Source organism: Vanacampus margaritifer, chromosome 14 (genome assembly GCF_051991255.1).
Source record: "Vanacampus margaritifer isolate UIUO_Vmar chromosome 14, RoL_Vmar_1.0, whole genome shotgun sequence".
Classification (NCBI taxonomy): domain Eukaryota; kingdom Metazoa; phylum Chordata; class Actinopteri; order Syngnathiformes; family Syngnathidae; genus Vanacampus; species Vanacampus margaritifer.
In genome coordinates this window covers 19,401,675-19,420,987 of record NC_135445.1, presented here as the reverse complement: position 1 = coordinate 19,420,987, position 19,313 = coordinate 19,401,675, and the positions used below count along the sequence as shown (strand labels likewise).

At 38.9% G+C, this 19,313-nt stretch overlaps 1 protein-coding gene across 2 annotated transcripts in view; it reads left to right on the top strand.

The window, feature by feature from the left end:
• Positions 1–19,313, top strand: part of ythdc2 (YTH domain containing 2) — a 65,041-nt gene that overhangs the window by 20,111 nt on the left and 25,617 nt on the right. For both annotated transcript variants that reach the window (XM_077542982.1, XM_077542981.1), the window contains exons 5-13: positions 1,286–1,488; positions 2,944–3,110; positions 4,356–4,458; positions 6,632–6,794; positions 7,560–7,667; positions 7,736–7,812; positions 14,649–14,784; positions 14,927–15,053; positions 15,175–15,240. In XM_077542982.1, coding sequence (XP_077399108.1) covers positions 1,286–1,488; positions 2,944–3,110; positions 4,356–4,458; positions 6,632–6,794; positions 7,560–7,667; positions 7,736–7,812; positions 14,649–14,784; positions 14,927–15,053; positions 15,175–15,240 — 1,150 coding nt within the window. The remainder of the gene's footprint in view (positions 1–1,285; positions 1,489–2,943; positions 3,111–4,355; positions 4,459–6,631; positions 6,795–7,559; positions 7,668–7,735; positions 7,813–14,648; positions 14,785–14,926; positions 15,054–15,174; positions 15,241–19,313) is intronic.

Sequence of the window (19,313 nt, the reverse complement as noted above, 5' to 3'; positions counted from 1 at the left end):
TAACACAATAATTTTTTGTGATTATTCCATGAGTTAACGATTAAATTGGAGAGAGCAATATGGTTTTGTCAGGACCGATATTGATGGCGATTATTAGTAGTGAAGGAGGCTGATAACCGATATTTGAAGCCAATATTAATTTTCAGTGGAAAAAAAAGGGGGGGGGGTGATATTGGTGTCAAAAAAAAATTCAAAATACAAATGCCAATCTTTGTTGTGATATTTAAAGCATTTTTATTGTACAATTTTCAGACTTTTCAAAATGTATTTATTTTTTTATTTTTTTTGTTAATAAATCTTAGACATTTGACTTCATTTTTAATTTCCAAAAAAAAAATCCAGGGATCTACCAAGATTATCAGTACGTCTTAAAAAGTTAAATGAAAACTTAAACAAGTAAATACCAATAGCTCTCTATAGTTTTCTGCAGTAAATATTTTTTTCCACAATTAAAAAATACCTGAAATCTTAAACTTTCACATTTCTCTGTTTCAATGTCAAACAACAAAAGGTTCAGAAGGTTCCCAGGGTCAGCAGCGTCTCTTATAAAGTTAACTGAAAATTTAAATAAATAATTGCATAAGATTAAAATGGTTTTAGATTGACCTTTATCAGCTGTCAGATTTTTTTTTATTTTTTATAAATGCCGATACCGATATCCGTCAAAATGCCCAATATCGGTGCTGATTATCAGTCTATCCCTAGAGGGATACTTGACCCATTGAGCCATTTTCAGCAGTAAAAAGTTAATATTTTGTCCAGAATGAATTTGATAACTTCATTAATTTTCTTGTACAATGAATAACTTTTAAAACTATTTTTCCACTTGCTGTCGACTGAAGATAATATCACCTGTGCTTTGGAATTGGGTAACGATCAAACATGGCTCACCCGTTTTCTGTGTTTGGTCACCAAACTGAGCCATGATTGATTGTTAGCTACTTCCTCAGCACAGGGGATGTCATCTTCAGTCATTAGCAAGTGGAATAAATAGTATTTAAAGGTATTAATTGTACATGAAAAAAAATGAAGTTGCCAAATTAATTCTGCACAAAATATAAACTTTTTGCTGCTGAAAAATGACTCAAATGGGTCAAGTATCCCTTTAACTTTGACAGCACTAGTTTAAGGTGGTGTTAGCAGACGTCAAGCCACAAATTACAATGCTGTATATACTGTACTGTAGTAAATGACAATTCATTAACAGTTGCAGTCACTCAAACATTAAAGGATTTTATAGTCACATTTGGACAAAATTGTATAAGAATCTCCTGTCTTCCAACAGACAACAGCTTTGACATGAACAGGCCAAGGGGTCGCCTAGTCAGTGGCATTTCAGTGGTACCCCCTACAAGGAGGCCGTCACAGTTGGACAGTTTCCGACGTGCGCTGCCTGTGTTTGAGCATGAGAAAGAGATCGTCAGACTGATTAGAGAGAACAGGGTGGTACTGGTCGTAGGAGAGACGGGTTCTGGAAAAACAACCCAGGTAAGAGCATGATTGGGAAATCACTACTAATTTTAACTTAATTTCTGAAGTTAACAGATACCTTTCATTGGATAAAATGGCATTCTTGCACTTTCAGTCTCACCCTTTCACTCCCTTTACACCAAGAAGTACTGTATGGTATTTTTCAGTTGTAAAGGGTCCCAAATCCCTACCATCTAGCTTCTCAGTATCCATTTGTTGAGGCATCGTGAACTACATTCAACTGTAACAGAATAATCACACGTGCTCAAGTTGCAATTCAGGTTTGATTGTCACATATTTCAACTTTAAACTGTTGACAGCTTGTGAAGTTATCACTATTAACAAAGTAATGATGTCAACCAGTAGTGCACAAACCAAAAAAGCAGATACCAGAAGCATGCTCTAAAACCTTCAATACATAATACTAGAAGTCTGGGGATTTGGGGGCCGTGGGGGGAGCGGGGGTGTTGGCCGGTGGGGTGCCTGGTGGGCCTGCCGTGCCCCATTTTGCTGCTTGGGGCGCGGGCCGTTTTGGGGTGGGGGGCGTTCCTGGCTCCTGGGTTTGGTCTCCAGCCGGTGGCCCGGGGGTTGTGCTTTGGCGCTGCTGCGGCCTGGGGGGCCCTGGAGGGTTGTGCTTGCTCTGTCCTGGCCGGGGTCGATGACGCCCCTCTTTGGTGGAGGTTTTCATGCATGCCAGATCCACCACACCAGCATCTACCGAAATTCAAACACAATCTGCTTCTTCCTCTGGTTGTTGTATCGGTGGAGGCTGATGTCTGTGGATCTCACACTGCTTCATCTATCCTTCCTTCCTTTCCTCAGTCTTTCCTTTGGTCTCTTGAGGTCTCCCTAATTTATTGGAATTTAGATGTTTCTGGGGTTGGTGAAAGATTCTGGTTGGTAACCCGGTGGGTAGTAGGCGATGTCTGGTCGGTGCTGGATTTCACTTTTCTTTCTTTTCTTTGATTCTTCCTCGGGTCTCCTGACAACTTCACGACTCTAGCTGGATTCTGAAGTATTCGGTTTAGGTGAACGGTATGGGATTTTTAATAGATTTTAGGTGAATTTTAATGAGCACACACTCACACGCACGCACATATGCACACACAGCCCCGCACATGCACTACTCACACATATACAAAAAAAAGAAAAAGAAAAGAGAGAGCAATGATGATATGTCGAATCGGTAAGATTACCGAATAAACAATACTAAGAAGAAAAAAAAACATCATACTAGAAGCTCTTGAACCTCAAGGTTGGGTAAAATTGAGGCTTCAGATCTTGGTAAAGTACTTATGTGAATTATTTGATTTGACCTTATCTCCTGTGATCAACTATGTATATATGGGTGTCAATTAAACGCATATTTTCACTGTTCACAGGCCCGCCCAGTCCTATCCTCCGCGAGGGGTCCAGTAAAAACTGACTTTCTTATACTATATTGTAATTTATTTGTAATATACGTTTGGTCAGATTCCACAGTTTCTACTAGACGACAGCAGCAAGAAAGGGGAGTGCTGCAGAATTTTCTGTACTCAGCCCAGACGCTTGGCTGCCATCACTGTCGCTGAGAGAGTGGCAGCTGAGAGGGGAGAGACAATCGGCAAGACTGTCGGCTATCACATTAGACTCGAGAGCAGGTAAAACCCCTTTTGATATACACAGGGTCGGGGAATCACGGTCCAGAAAGTAAAAACCCTGAAACAGTTTCGCTTTAGCTGCTTCTACTCAACAGGTGAAGACTAGTGATGGGACGTAATGTTCGGAGTGTGTGTGTCGAGTAATCCAGGAAGAAATTTCTGAAGCGCATGTCGAAGCGTGATTCATTCCGGGAAAATTATGTCACTGATGACGTTTGGTTTCAGGAAGTTGTTCAACTTTTGCAGAGTTTCGCACTGTATATAAAGCGCAATGCTTCTCCGGAAAAAGTTGCGTGCCAGTGGTGTTTTGAGCGTCGCAAATTTGCCCGCAACACGCTTTTTTTTTTGTCATTGAGGCTGCTAAAAATAAATAAATGAATAAGAACGTTATCCACGATTTGTCAACAGTAATGAAACGCGTAACTTGGAAAATTCACGTCATTTGCATTGCTAGGTGAAGTGCTTGTTGTGCGCTAATGGTGTACACGACCATTCATCATAACAGCTATCAGTACCCTGTACTCATAAACACAATCCCCATCACTGTGACGTCAATATCCATGAGCACCTCAGTTTTCATGCAATCAATGCCTCATTATTTGCTATTTCCTACAGGATTATTAATTTTCATACCATAACATTACCCACACAATATTAATGAACTGATTAGTTGCATGAATGTAACACAAAAAGTCAAATATGTTACTCGTTTTTTGCTACCAAACGTACAGTTCAGCAACTTCAGCATGTTAAACTAATAAAATCTGTAACCAAAGTAATAATACTCAAAACAAATATTACTCAATTACAGCTAAATAAATACAAATACAAATCGGCAACTAAAGCATGTGTAATTCTTCCTAAACCAACACTGTTGCAAAGTAGTTCAAATTACAGTTTTAATTTTGGCCATCATGGGGATTTGTCTGCACATGAAGCCTCATGAGCAGAACTTTTTTGTGAACCAATTTGATGGAAAGCTTCGAATGTTCAAAAAGCGTCATCTGCCCATCACTAGTGGAGACGAGCTTGTTTACCTGCCAGTTGAGTACAAGTACCTGTGACTAAAGCTAATCTGTGGTAGGGTTTTTACTTTCTGGACCTGGATTCCCCAACCCTGGATATACAGCGGTATACATTGTAAGATTGAATAAGTGTGAAATTATTTTAACAAAAGAACCCCCACAAAACATTCTTGTAGTCTTCGTGAAATTGTGCAAATGTCTCTTTACTCTGAATCTGTAGGGTTTCTCCAAAGACTCTGCTTACCTTCTGTACCACTGGAGTTTTACTCAGGACACTCATGGCTGGAGATACCAGTCTGGCATCTGTCACACATGTCATTGTGGTGAGCATTAAATGTACAATTCTATACTTTGAAATAGGGTTGGGCGATATGACGATATTAGATCGTACGATGATATGCAGGGATGACGATCTGTCATTTCTTTTGAATTGTTTGATCACGATGCATTTTCTGCCACTGACTGAGGCCCCATCCAGACAGAAGCAAAGCCGACTTTGTTCCTCAAACAAATCTCATACACACACAAGCATTTCAAGACTTGCGTGTGTTTAAAAGAAGACGCTGAGGACGAATAACGGCTGTAATGTATATGCCAAGTCTGGTGTGCCATTGTAGCGCAGCCAGAGGGAGTTAACGGAAAGCGTAGAAGAAGAATCAGCGAAGACTAACACTTTTTTTGCCCCCCTAACTTTATTGCAATCTACAGAACAAACGTGGCTTTGCATGTATCAAAACAACATGAAAAAGACGAACACAGAAGTGACAATGGCGGGTGATTTAAGTACAACAACGCTGGTTGAACGTGGGATTAAAGATGCAAAATATTTTGTTGCATAAGTAAGCTAGGCGGCTGCGCAAAATGACTACAACACGGCTATTCGCCATTGTTGTTGACAGACTGACCGTACGCGCGAAGTCAAGTGAGAATTGGCACATACGTCATCAATCTGCAACAACGCATCGTCGAGCTGTGACCATTGTGTCATCCTGCATATGGTGTCCAAATGGACGCGTACGGGGCGCATTTTAAAATCTTTCCACTCTGGAGCCCGGTTTCAAAAGTGATCGATTTCAAGCTCTCTGAAACCACACCATCGTGTGGACGAACCCCTACATGGTAAGAAACTTGTGAAGATGCATTGAAACTGGCTTTCGTGTGGACGGGGCCTGAAAAAGACAGCCATGCAGCCTGCCCCTATTTGACAGCTAATCAGTGTGGTCAAGTAGCGCACACACTTCGCACCCCCACCCCCCGGCCCGCAACACGTTTTCCCCAAACAAACAAGCAAACGAACATGGCTGCGTGAGACATGGCGGTCGCTGAAGAGCGAATTTGTTCCGAAGAGAAATTCATTGTCCATAATATAATTGTTTTGGCTTTATGCCAAATTACATAGATCAGGCGAAAACCATATGCAAAGTGTCCAAGGCGAGGATGAAGACAAGTTACGGCAACACTACGAGCTTCCATCACCTGAAACGGCAGTGTCCCGCACAGTACAATCAATGTGAGCCAAGCTAATAACTAGCGACAACAGCTCATACCTGCGCCTCCAAAACAGCAGACCATCACAGAAGCGTTCACCAAACTCACACCATATGGCATTGGATCCGTGTTACGAGCTGCCAAGTCGTAAGTTGTTGACTTTTCCCCCAAACATGGCCATTCCTCGCATGTATGCAAATTGAAGAGAAATAGTGGCGCAAAAAATACAAAATGTGCAGGACTTTTTGTTTTTACAAGCGACCTGTAGCATTTGTGAAATAATCAGGTTAAGCAGCAAACTAACACCGTAATGCCAATTTGCAAAAGTTACCCATCCATGCCAGAACACAACACGCAAACTTGGGTAGCTTAGCAAAAAAAAAAGAAAAAAAGTCTGTGTTGCATACAAGGCCCGTTCAGACCATCGGAAACTACATAACCCGCTATGTACTTTTCCACAAAGGTTGTTAACTTGTTACAATATTGACCTTTTATTTATAAATGGTGCTTTTTACTTTGCTACCATCAGCAGTTTGCTTTAACTTTGTGTTTACATGCTCCTCTCTACACTCTCTTTTTCTTTCTTTTTTTACCAGCCAAGTTGTGTGCACTTAAAGACATTCAGTGTTTTGAATACACTACTTGAAAACAGAACTCTGACTTTTGTTATTGTTTTGCTGCTTTATAATTAATATTTTTCTTAACAAAATTATTTATTATTATAGTGCTCATTTTCACAAACTAATAAGTGTAGCCTTACTAGCCGAGTATTTATTTAATATTACTCTAATTTAATTTCTATTTCTTATTAATTAAAAAAAGTGATAAAATCAAAATCGTGATTCTATAATTAAAAAAATCGTGATATTCAATTTTTGCAAGATCGCCCACCTCTACTTTGAAAATATATTTGCAGTATCACTATTATAATTGGGTCTTCCTGTTCATATACTTGGTAGCTTCTTAAATAAATCTGCCATGCTAACCTGGCTTACTGTGTTTTCTAAGGATGAGGTGCATGAGCGCGATGGTCTCACTGACTTTTTGCTTACGAAGATGCTTGATGTACTTGAGGAAATACCTACAGTAAAGCTGGTTCTCTCCAGTGCTTCTCTGGATGTTGACTTGTTCCTCAAGTACTTTGGCGCTTGGTCCTGTCCTGTTATTCATCGTAAGTCATTTTTAACTGTTGTCTTTGAAGCCAAGTTGTAGATGATTGGTTTGTTTGAGCTAATAGTAAGATGTAAGATGGAATCATTTTCACTGCTGACATCTGGCACATCTGTAATTCTGCTTCATATAAGATTGTAGCCTAAAAACTAAACAATCCAAAAGTGAATAGACTACTCAGTGGAGACTCGATTCCAAGACTATAATGAAGCGGTCAATCTTCAATGGCACACAACACTTGGAAAATACATGACATACGTGGTAAGTTTCTTCAGTTTATGAGTTTAAATAAATACATAAATAAAACAAGTAATGCATAACAACATCTAAAACCTCATTGGCACTTTGGGTCCAATTTACTTAAGGTTAATGCGTGCAAAAACATGCAAATTGATTGCTTATGCAAAGAGAGATGTGTAAGCTGGTCTACTAACTGGGTGGACACAGAATTGTGTGTCCTCTATTTGCGATCATCTTAAAAAATCAGGCCCTTAGTCTTTAAACCGACAGTATGTATTCTGATGAACACATTAAAACACGTTACACAGGATCTGATTTTATACTTTCTGTCTTTTAAAATCATCTCAGACATGTATAATTGTATAATTTTTGGAGGTATGAATCAGGATTTCAGGATCACACACAATCACAAAAATTAATGAACGAATTTGTGCTTGTTGCTTATCATGTGAGCTTTTTTTTTTTTTTAGACAACTTTTATTTTTCATGAGTTTTTAGTAAATTGACCCGAGTATGTGTTTTGCAGTCAAAGGAAGACAGTTTGAAGTGAAACCACTTTTTCTGGAAGACATTTTGAGGCTCACCGGCTTTAACAGTAAAGAAGTGGGCAAACACAAAGAAGAATCTCAGAGAAGTATTAACATTTATTGATTGTTTTATGCAATTGTGTTCTGTTTATCTCACTGTGAATCTCTTTATCAGAAGGGGTGACGCACCTTGCGTCCTCTGACTCAAGGAGCAGCAATGATCTGGATAAAGGTGGTGCCATCAAGACACTGGTAATATACTTGTGAACACAGTCTGCAAAATAATGTAAATATAAAATAATGGTTGGGAGTCACTAGTACTGTATTTCATTGTTGTAAATAGTTATTAATTTGGAATCAGAACATAGTGGAGTTCTCAAACTTTCCACACCAAATGTCACCTAAAAAAAAAAAGCTTAGCAATCCAAGTACCAGCATCTTGACAACCATTAAAACCCAGTTAAGGTTTTATTCCTAAAAGCTATGTTTGAAGGAAAGGTCCAGAGTTTTGACCATTTCTGTTTGTAAACAAACAATTCAAAACTGACCCCTCCCATGGTTCAACCCATACGAGCTCAACGTTCACGCCCCTCACTCAGCCTAGCAAACTGCGAGAATGAGTGACGAGGTATCTTGCAAATGGTCACATTATTGTTCCGAGGCTGTGCACCGGCGATCACCGACAGGGATAATAGTTCAAAACGATATTTGCCTTTAACGATGGTTAAATAATCAGGACAGGTGTGGAGCTTACAACAGTTTTCAAGAACAAAAGAGCAGGCTCTCTACCACAACACAACAGCCAATAGCGCGCTTAGCTTCCCAAACAAACGTGGTAAGTTTCTGCACTTCACGGCCCGTCCAGAGCGTCGGAAACTACCCAACCCGCAACCAACTCCCAAAGGTTGCTAAAGCCTTTTGGCTTAGCTTCACTTATTGCCAGGTGTAAATATAAGGATATAAAAAAAAGTTCAACCCTCATTCTATATTGCCGAGTTACCCTTGTCAATGTGACTTAGCCTAGCATGTCGCTAAATCAGCAAGCTAACATTTTCTTTTCCGTTTGGCACTTACCTGTCAAATAGCAAGAAGGCCAACTCTGCGTCGCTCTTCAGCCCTAGCCGCTCCTTCAGAGCTCGGAAGCGGGTAAATGCCAAGCCAAGATTTACTCGTTTTCGACCGTGTGCATTATCCGCTGCACGTTTTGTTGTGGTATACTTTATTTTTTTCACTCTAGTCACTCAACTCAACTCAACATCTGCCTACAGTGACAGGCCCCCGCCACCCCCCTGCTCTGCAATTGGCTGGAGAGTAAACAACTGTCTGTACACCCTGAAACGTCCCGCTGTTGGCAAAACAAAAACAAAATGGCAAAATACAGGCTGGGGCAGGTGGGGGTTGAGGACAAAATCACTACCATACATCAACAGAAGCCCAGAGGTGTAAATTGAGAAGGAGTTCATGTGTATACATCCTGTATTTATCTACTGCTTATTTCTGAGTCAAAACTTTGGACGGTGCCTTTAATATTCTTGTAAATCACTACGGAGTGTGAATTGCCTAGTACCTTGAGATTCGATCTGTATTACGATTCAGGTCACGATTCAATTTGATACCAATTAATCCTGATACGAATCTATAAGTTAATTATTGTTTATTGTTGTATTTTTGTTATTTTTACTAAAATTTAAAAAATACTAATCAGTAAACTTGTACATGCACACTGTAAGATTTGTATGAAATGTACTTCAGGCTTAAAGTTAAAGTACCACTGATTGTCACACCCACCTTAGTGGGGCGAAATTCGTTCTCCGCATTTGGCCCATCCCCTGAGGGAGCGGTGAGGACCAGCAGGGCATGCGCTCGGGAATCATTTGGTGATCTAACCCCCCAATTCCAACCCCTTAATGCTGAATGTCAAGCAGGGCGGCAATGGGTCCCATTTTTATAGTCTTTGGTATGACCCGGCCGGGGATTGAACCCACAACCTCCCTGTCTCAGGGCGGATACTGAAGGAAAATAAAGGAATTTTGTCCTCTTTGCGTGTTCCAAAAATGAAGATAGACCTTTTGCAAAAATGATTTAATAAAAAACAGAGAATCTCTGGACAGATAACAGCTTCCGATTACATCACTTAAAAACGTGGGATTTCAGAGCGTCAAATGTCCTCTTCTACGTGTACAATAGCTTCTTATAGTTAAAAAGACCTCCTCCTTTTCATTTATAGACTAAACATACTCTCTGGTACTTTTCCGTGAGCAGTGGCGTAAACAAGGTCAGATTTGGGTGTGTGTTCGGGACTGAATATGTTATATAGTTGAAGGTTCTATTTTTCCCCATAACAAAAGGGTTAGGGTTACACACAAACAAGTTGAACCAAATTTACGGTGGCTGTGACTGATGAAGAAAGTAAAGAGTGTGTGTGTGTGTTATTTCAAAGCAAATTTTGTTTTCAAGACCGAAATGTGTTTTCGCACAAAGCACTGAGAAGGAACTTTTTTAGACTAAATAGTATGACCCAGTTTAAGGTCAGATTATACCGAAATCAACACCATCTGCTCTGCACAGGACACAAAATATTTCGCCAAGGTTAATATAAAGAATTGGAATGTTCATAATGTGTAACAATAGTTGATATATGAAATTAGGTATTAAAAATGTTATAATATCTTTCAATACTCTACCACTAGGCCACTTATAACTGTGAGCCACTGTATTAAACAAACAGGTAGCAATCATGTTTGAACAGCATTGAAATCAAATTTTAAGGCTCAATGTTCCATTAATATAACCTTCTTCCATGCGTGTGAACCCTAACCCTAATTAAAACATTTTGTTGAATATTTCCTTTAAAAATCGATTTGGCTGCTAATGGATTGGTACGAGAATTGTGCGCTGTAGTATCGCGACATATTGCCGAATCAATTTTTTTTAACACCCTTGTAAGCCGCTGTACCATTATGCATGGTTTGAACATTAACACTACGTATACGTAGAAGAAAAAAAACTGTACTTAAATAATGCACCCATCCATCTGTTCTCTTGACCCCTTATCCTCATTCGGGTCGCGCTTGTGCTGCAGCCTGTCACAGCCAAGGTTATTTTAGTTAACAAAAACTAACGAAAAAACAAAAACTAAAATTCAAAAAACTATTTTGTTAGTGAAAAAAATAAAAATGAAAATTCTTTAAAAAACAAAACAAAAACTAACTGAAACTATGTTTTTTGTTTACAAAACTAACTATAATTATCGCGAAAATATCCTTTGTTTTAGTCTTTGGTAATTAATTTAATGAATGAGCCTTTGGGGATGATTTTAAATGTGATTTTAAGTATATTTATTTTTATATTAATCGTAATAAAGACATTTGAAAGTTTTTCACACAGAAGTGACATCATCTGGCAGCAGCCAATAGAAAAGCACCTTCAGATGAAGGCTACAATTTTGCGTGCTTGACTTTTGGTTCCATTTTTTAAGTAACTAAAACTAATAAAAACTAACAAAACCACCCTGAAAACTAATTAATACTAACTCAATTTAAAAAACAAAACTCAAAACAAAATAAAAACTAACTAAAATGATAATTCAAAAACTATAATAACCCTTATCACAGCTGACTTTGGGCAAGAGGTGAAGTACACCCTGAACTGGTTGCCAGCAAATTGGAGGAAATAACCATTCACACACAAGAACAATTTAGAGTGTTCACTTAACCTAAGAGGTATGTTTTTGGACTGAGTACCTGGAGAAAACCCACGCAGGCATGGGGAGAACATGTGAACTCCACACAGGAAGGCTGGAGATGGATTTGAACCCTCAACTTCTGAACTGTAAGGCAGATGTGCCAACCAGTCGTTCACTGTGCTAACAGTTAAAATGTACATAAAAGTTAAATACATGAAATGGTACCTACTGTAAATACAAGCTTTACAACAAAACATTCTTAAAGATTAAATGCAAATATATTGAATTTATAATAATCATGAGGCATCAGTGAAAGTTAAATACAACTATGATGTACTTGGGCAGTACCCTGCAATTGGCTGGCGTCCAGTTCAGGTCATAAGCCCTGCCTAGTACCGGAAGACAGCTGGTATAGGCTAAAGCACTGACCCTGAGGATAAGCAGTATGATGGATGGATGGATGTACTTGAGCAGTGATTCTTTCACATACCTATAGAGGCGACCCACATGGCACTACTGGTACTCGTACCACTCTTAATCAGTGGTATTGACAGTTATTTTGGCTGGAGGAAATACTACAAAACAAAGTTCATTTGAGACTCCTAATTCCCAATATGTGACAGCATATTCTACTAATCCCCTCTTAACTCTGTATCTATTTACCAACTTCATAGGATCAACAGGAAAACGCAAACAAATGGAGAGCAGAAGTTAACAGCCTCAAATATTTAGATCTAATATTGTTAAAGGGACAGCAATGTGAAAAATCAACTTTTTGTAGCTTTTAGCCATGTTAAAATGCTACATTGTCATTCAATACTTAAATTTTCATCAAGAACATCTTGCTTCAGAATCCAAATTATGTAATAATCTGTGTCTAGTTAGTAATTTTAGTACTTACAATCAGCACTCCTACCTTAAGCAAGTCCTTATCACTAGCCAAATTGATCTCTACTTCAGCATATTACTTCAATAAATAGTTTTTAGCATAGATAATATTCACTTATTCGCTCTAATTTCCACTTACTTACATTCTGTCATTACACCAACATCAGAATTACTTAATAATTCAGAATTCACAAGGAAGCAGGTTAAACAGCTTTTCCTGTTCAGTTTTTAAAGAAAAATAAAAGTACTGTCATCTCTATTCCTTATCTCCTCTAACGCCAACTCTTCCCATCTTAGTATCTACTGTTTCCTTCTACCACAACTGTTAGTCGTTACCACTAATATATGCTTACGTCTTAAACCTTTTAATAATATTTTCCTCTTCAATGCCAGTGCTTATCAGGTCCTGCTGGGGAGGATCCGTTCACTCAACAACAGGAGCTGAAACAGAATTCTCTTAGGAAAACATTTTTCAATGTAACCAATCTTTTATACAAATCTTAGGGGTACATTCAATACAACATTGTTAAAGCTCTTACTTACAATTTTTGTGTTTTTCCAATTAGAGTCTACATGAGTCACTGTCAAGTTTGTTAGTACATGCAAACACCACCATAATCAACACCACCACCAGTGTTCTAAACACTTTATTGAATCACACTCTGAATTCATCCACTAATTCTGCACTTTTCTTTTACTTAACTCTAATATCATTCAAATTTCAACTTACTGTTTCTTTTTATTCATATTAATTTCACCTTGTAAAACCTATTAATTTAAGTATTTATGGCACCTACACACCTTCTGCTGAACTTTCTTCTTCTTCATCTATAACTTATCTGCCTATCTATCCCTTTTTAACATTCTCATTAATGACTGATTCACATTCAAACATACAACCAACTACTGGTGCTCCTTCATCTACCTAATGTAGTGAAGTAGCATAATATTACGCATGAAAATGTCCTTATTGCTTAACGTTAAATCACTCCTCTACTTCGTTTCAAATATCACTCATCATTGATTACCACTCAGACCCAGCAGTACATTTTCTATACCACTTGGAGTTATTAACACAATAGTAACAAAAATCAAAATTTAGAAGTACATTTTCATAACTTTAAGTTGTTTAACTTTACTACCTCCTTATTGAATGAAATTAATACTATGTGACCTATACATACAAAAACTACAACAATGGACAAATCTGTGTTCTTGCAAAGATCTCCCAAATATCCCTTAAGAACTACATTCAATTATTAAATTCAATGTTATAACACCTTCTTACTGAAGTTATATATATATATATATATATATATATATATATATATATATATATATATATATATATATATATATACAGTATATATATTATTATTATTATTTTTAATTAACTCACCTAAACAATCATCAGAACTCCACGTATTCGCCTGCCACCTAATCACATTTTTGTTATTGCCAATCAAACCTAGAAAAGAAATTGTGTAATAAATAATTTACATCGGCCACCAATCATTTTTCCACTATCTGTACTCTTGTCATATTAAGTTAAAAAGAAAAATGTCCATTTAACAAACAAAAGCACACAGCAATTTTGAATATTTCTTCATCAAAATCTCCTCTAGCGGCCACTATCAAAAGTGGACTTAGATTATCAGACCGAGTTTGGCTGTGCACAGGCTTCGATCGTCGTCAGTCGTTGCGCCCCGGGACCGCAGATATTTTGGCATTGGGCTCTCAGGACCAAAAAATGTCAGGGTTACATTTAAATCTTCCTCAAATGATGCAACTCCGTGAGACAGAAATCAAGGACCACACCCAAGTTTGTCTTTCTGCAGAAGGGAGCAAGTGGATGCTCTCAGCACCAAAGGACTTCCTGCCTCCACCTCCTTGCTCTGCACATTTATTCACAAGTTTAGAAGGCGGAACAAAAGGCGGTACTAAACTCACAATGCTAAAAAAACAAAACATGCATCTGGTGTGGGTGTGGGTGCAGAATTTCAATTGCAGCAAATAGTAAAGTGCTCATTCATGTGATAACTTATTATACAATTTTTCCAACACTTTCCTAATCAAGTCCAATCAGTTTATTTAAAAAACATGTAAAGGAAGATCAGAAGAAATGGACACCATGGTAATTAAATATGAGTAGATGTCTGAATATTCATGGCCATGTGAAATTTCAGTTTTTCTCTATTAATACATTTGCAAAAAAATCTGCATTTATGTTTTTTTCTGTGAAGATAGGGTGCTGAGTGTACATTAATGGGAAATAAAATGAACTTTTTGGATTTTAGGGTTAAAAATGGCTGCTATGAAACAAAGAGTGAGAACTTTAAAGGCTTCTGAAAACATTCCATACCAACTGTATTTGATTAAAGTATAGACTCATAAGGATCTGCATAGATTGAGGAGTAATTTTGTCAAGGCACCCATTGCAACTGTGAGTTTTCATCTAAATATACACATCTTTGGACTTCAACTTCTAAATTCTTCCTTTTTTATTGTGTTACAGAATGTAGAAGCTACAGAGCAGTTGGAGCCATGGCTCCGGAAAGAGATGGATACCTGCATAGCTAACATTTTTAAAAGTGAAGACCAGGAACATGTTGTTCAGCTATTCAATCTCATTCTCTCTGAAAATGTGAATGGTATGACGATATTTCTAATAGAAAAAAATATTGTAGTGTAGTGCTGTATATGGAATGTTCTGGGCATTCTCTACAGTTACTTTGCATATTTTCATGTGGAATGTGACCATTTGTTACCTCATGTTTGTATTGATTTACCTAGTTGACTACATGCACAGCGAGACAGGGGCCACACCTTTGATGGTGACTGCAGGTCGAGGGATCCTCACTCAGATGGAGCGATTGCTTAAAATGGGGGCGGATGTCACCCTGAAGGCGTCCAATGGATGGTATATGTTGCTTTATTTATTGACAATACGGAACTGTTGCCAGTGCAAGTGAAATGTAAATTGTCTTCACATTACATCATCTTAAAATTGTACAATGAAACTTCTTTCTTTTAATTTAAAGGACTGCAATGGACTTTGCAAAAAACTTTCAGCAGGTAGATGCTTTTGATCTTCTTCAGTCCTCAATGTGAGTATGAAGTTGTCTTGAATGCACATCTACAGTTAGTAATACAGTATGTACATTCTTTATGGTCATATCATACACTGCTCAAAAACATTTAAGAAACTCTTTTTTTAATTTTTTTTTATTGGGCCTGGCACGAGATCAATGAAACCTATCTGATAATTATTTGGTTGGTTATGTCGCAGACGACATTGTTAATCACTTTCAGCTGTATTGGTGTTGATGAAATTAACAAGTGCACTAGAGTGGCAACAATGACAAAACCCCCAAAACAGGATTGGTTTTACAGGTGAAGGTCATTCCAATATGATTTCCAGTTCTTCCAGTATTTTTGTCCTTTTATGTAGGTATGTCTCAAGGAAAATGTCAGTTGTTCCATACTGTAGATTTCCTGAACTATTTCCTTCCATTCTATGATTGGTAGGTCCTTATTCAGCCACTTCCTAGTTGGTGCTTTTCTGCCACCCGCTAGAAGTATTTGTAGTAAATATCTGTCCTGTTTTTTCATCTCAATTGGTACATTACCCATGTATATAACTAAAATTAAGATCAAGTTTAAAGTGGAGTCTTGAACTATTTGCTTTTACAACATCCGACCAGTTGGAGGAAATAGCGTGACATCCCCCCAAAAAAATTAAAAATGACCAGCATGCATGTTGCCACACAATCTCCAACACTGACCCAGCTCAGGTTTATGTCACCTGTATTGCTTTGTTTTTTGGCGTTATAAAATACCTTAAAATATTTTTTTCCAGGTAAATTCTCTTCATAGATTTGAGCTGGAGGTGGAGGATTGTATCCTATGTTAGTCAGACACAACTCCTCCTCTGCATCAGTTTTCTTATTCTTATCAAAATATGTTCTTGATTGAAGATATCTTAAAAAGTCTTGTTTCTTCAAATTAAAGGTGTCTCAAGTTTCTCCATCTTAATCTTTTTTGGCTAGTTTTCCATTAGTGCTGGTTTTGGCTTGAGTCTTTTTCACTACTGGCAGTATGAGGCAATCCCTTCACCCTACAGAAGTTGCACAGGTTGTCCAACTCCTCTAGGATGGCACATCCACATGTCCTGTAGCAAGATTTAATGCGTCTCCCAGCACAATCTCCAGAGCATGGATGAGATTTCAGGAGACTAGCAGTTATTCTAGGAGAGCTGGACAGGGCCGTAGAAGGTCCTCAACCCATCAGCAGGACCGATACCTGCTCCCTATGCGCTAGGCGGAACAGGTTGAGCACTGCTCAAGCTGTACAGAATGACCTCCATCAGGCCACTGGTGTGAATGTCTCTGTCTAAACCATCAGAAACAGACTTCATGACGGTGGCGTCAGGCCCTGTGTTCACTGCCCAGCACTGTGGAGCTCAACTGACATTTGCTAGAGAACACCAGAATTGGCAAGTCTACCACTGGCGCATGTACTCTTCACAGATGAGCGCAGGATCACTCTGAGCACCTGTGATAGACGTGCAAGAATCTGGAGAAGACAAGGGTAACATTGTGCAACATCGTTCAACATGACAGGTTTGGTGGTGGGTCAGTGATGGTTTGGGGAAGAATATTTGTAGAGGGACGCACAGACCTCGCTCTACTGGATAGAAAATGGTAGTCTGACTGCCAATAGGTATCGAGATGAAATCCTTGAACCCATTGTCAGACCCTACACTGGTGCAGTAGGTCCTGGTATGACCTAATGCACAATAATGCTCTGCCTCATGTGACAAGAGTATGCAGGCAATACCTGGAGGATGAAACAATTGATACGATTGAATGGCTTTCATGATCCCCAGTCTTAAACCCAATAGAACACCTTTAGGACATTATGTTTTGGTCCATTAGGCACCACCAGGTTCTCAGACTTTACTGGAGCTCAAGTAGGCCCTTATACTGATTTGGTAGGACATGCCACAAGACACCATCCGTCGTCTCGTTAGGAGCATGCTGCGACGTTGTCAAGCATGTGGAGGCCACACAAGTTATTGAGAAGCATTTTGAGTTGTAGAAAGCAATTTTTGGAAAAATTGACTAGCTGGCCACATCATTGTTTCACTCTGATTTGGGGGTTTCTTTACAATTAAACCCTCTGTAGGCAGAAAACCTTCATTTCCGTTTTTGGACTTAACAAGCCACCGTTTGGTATCTTTTTGTTCCCAAGACATTGCCCTGTAATTATCTGTATAGATTGCAAACATTTGTTTTCCCATTGTGATCAGATGTGTTCCTTTTAAGTGTTTCTTTAATTTTTTTGAGCGGTGTACATTAACAATATGGGGTTGTCAATTAGTTTTCTTACCTGCTTTTTAACGGGCAAGATTCTTTCCCATTAATACATAATGTACATCTTTTTCTAATGAGTAGTTTCAAACCACAACCCAACCACCGCATCCCCCAGCCAAACACCTGCACCACCACCCACCCCCAACAAGCCCTCTCACACACACCGCCACTATATTGGGCATTTGAAAATGCTTTGTCTTCATCTTTTTATAGCCTTTTCCTGCATGATGAGAGTCAATTTTCATTTTCAGTTGTTTATGGGTTTTCCTTACATGTTTTCACTGATTGTTGGGGCAAGGTCAGATGAGTCTGGTCATTTAAAACCTTTGAGATTGACATCACTTGGTCTTTCCAGTCAATGATTTTTAACAGTGTATGCTAAAAACTGCATGGTAACCAAACTTTTGCAGATGCCATTATTTTGTTTTCTGTTATTTTGAAAAGTGTAAATAATGGAAATAAAATAATCCCAAATTTTTTGACGTTCTAAGTATATCTCATCTGTAATTTGATGCTTTTTGGAGATTTTTTAAAAATATCTTTCCTTTGCTTGCATATGCAAACTTTTTTTTTTTTTAACATGTGGTGCCCAAACTTTAGATCCCCACTGTAGAGATGGACAACCATTCATTCACACTGTCACTGAGCGGGAACTGAACTCAATGTTACCTGACCGGGAATGTACAACTACACATTCAGTAACATCAGCACCACCACTTACAATATGGATTTCAAACCATCCAGTAATATTTTTTTCTGCTCATCGGGAGTTGTGTTGTGTAGGCAGTAGCTCAAGCAAAGAAGCTCAGACTTCCCTCCGCCCAGCCATTTCATCCAGCTGGGGGGAATCCCAGGTCATCCCTAGGCCAATTCAGAGAAAAAGTCTCTCCAACGTGTCCTGGGTCTTCCTTGCGGCTCCCTACCAGTTGGACGTTCCGTTAAAGGGAGGCTTCCAGCAGGCACCCCACCGCATCTGGCTTCTCTTGATGCAAACGAGCAGCAAATTTAGACTGAATACCTCACATATAATCTAGCTTCTTCTCACCTTATCGTTAAAGGAGACCCTGTGTAAGAACTTATTTTGGCTACTTGTATCCGTGATCCTGTTGTTTTAGTCATTATCCAGAGCTTGTGACCATAGGTGGGAAAGAATGACCAGTAAATTGAGAGCTTTGCTTTTCGGCTCAGCTCTTTTTTTCCACCACAACAGACCGATGCAGCTTTTCTCATCAGCGTACCAGGGATTGCACGATCTGGTCCTCGGGGGCCGGAGTCCTGCAGGTTTTGGATATTTCCCTTGTTCAACACAGCTGATTCATGATCAGCTAATCAGCAAGCTATGTATAAGCCTGATAACGATCCTGTCAATTGGAATCGGCTGCAGTTCGAGTAGGGAAACCTCTGAATCCTGCAGGACTCCGGCACTTGAGGACCGCAGTTTGCCGCCTCTGCTGTAGACGTTGCACTGATCCGCCTGCTGATCTCCCAAAGATACTTGAACTCCTCCACTTGAGGCAGGATCTCATGCCAGACACGAAGGGACTATGATTAGATTTTGAGGTACTGATTTTCATCATCTCACTCTGCTGCGAAAAGTTCCAACAAGTGTTTGTGGTGATTGTGGCTTGATGATGCCAACAGAAGCACATAATCTGCAAAAAGATGAGTCAAAATACTAGGTTACAAAATCCGGCCCTTTAATGCTTCAGATGGCCATTAACATTAGGAAGAGAATTACTGATAAAGGGCAACCTTGGTGGAGTCCAACCCTGACTTGAAACCTATACAACTTACTGCACGCAATG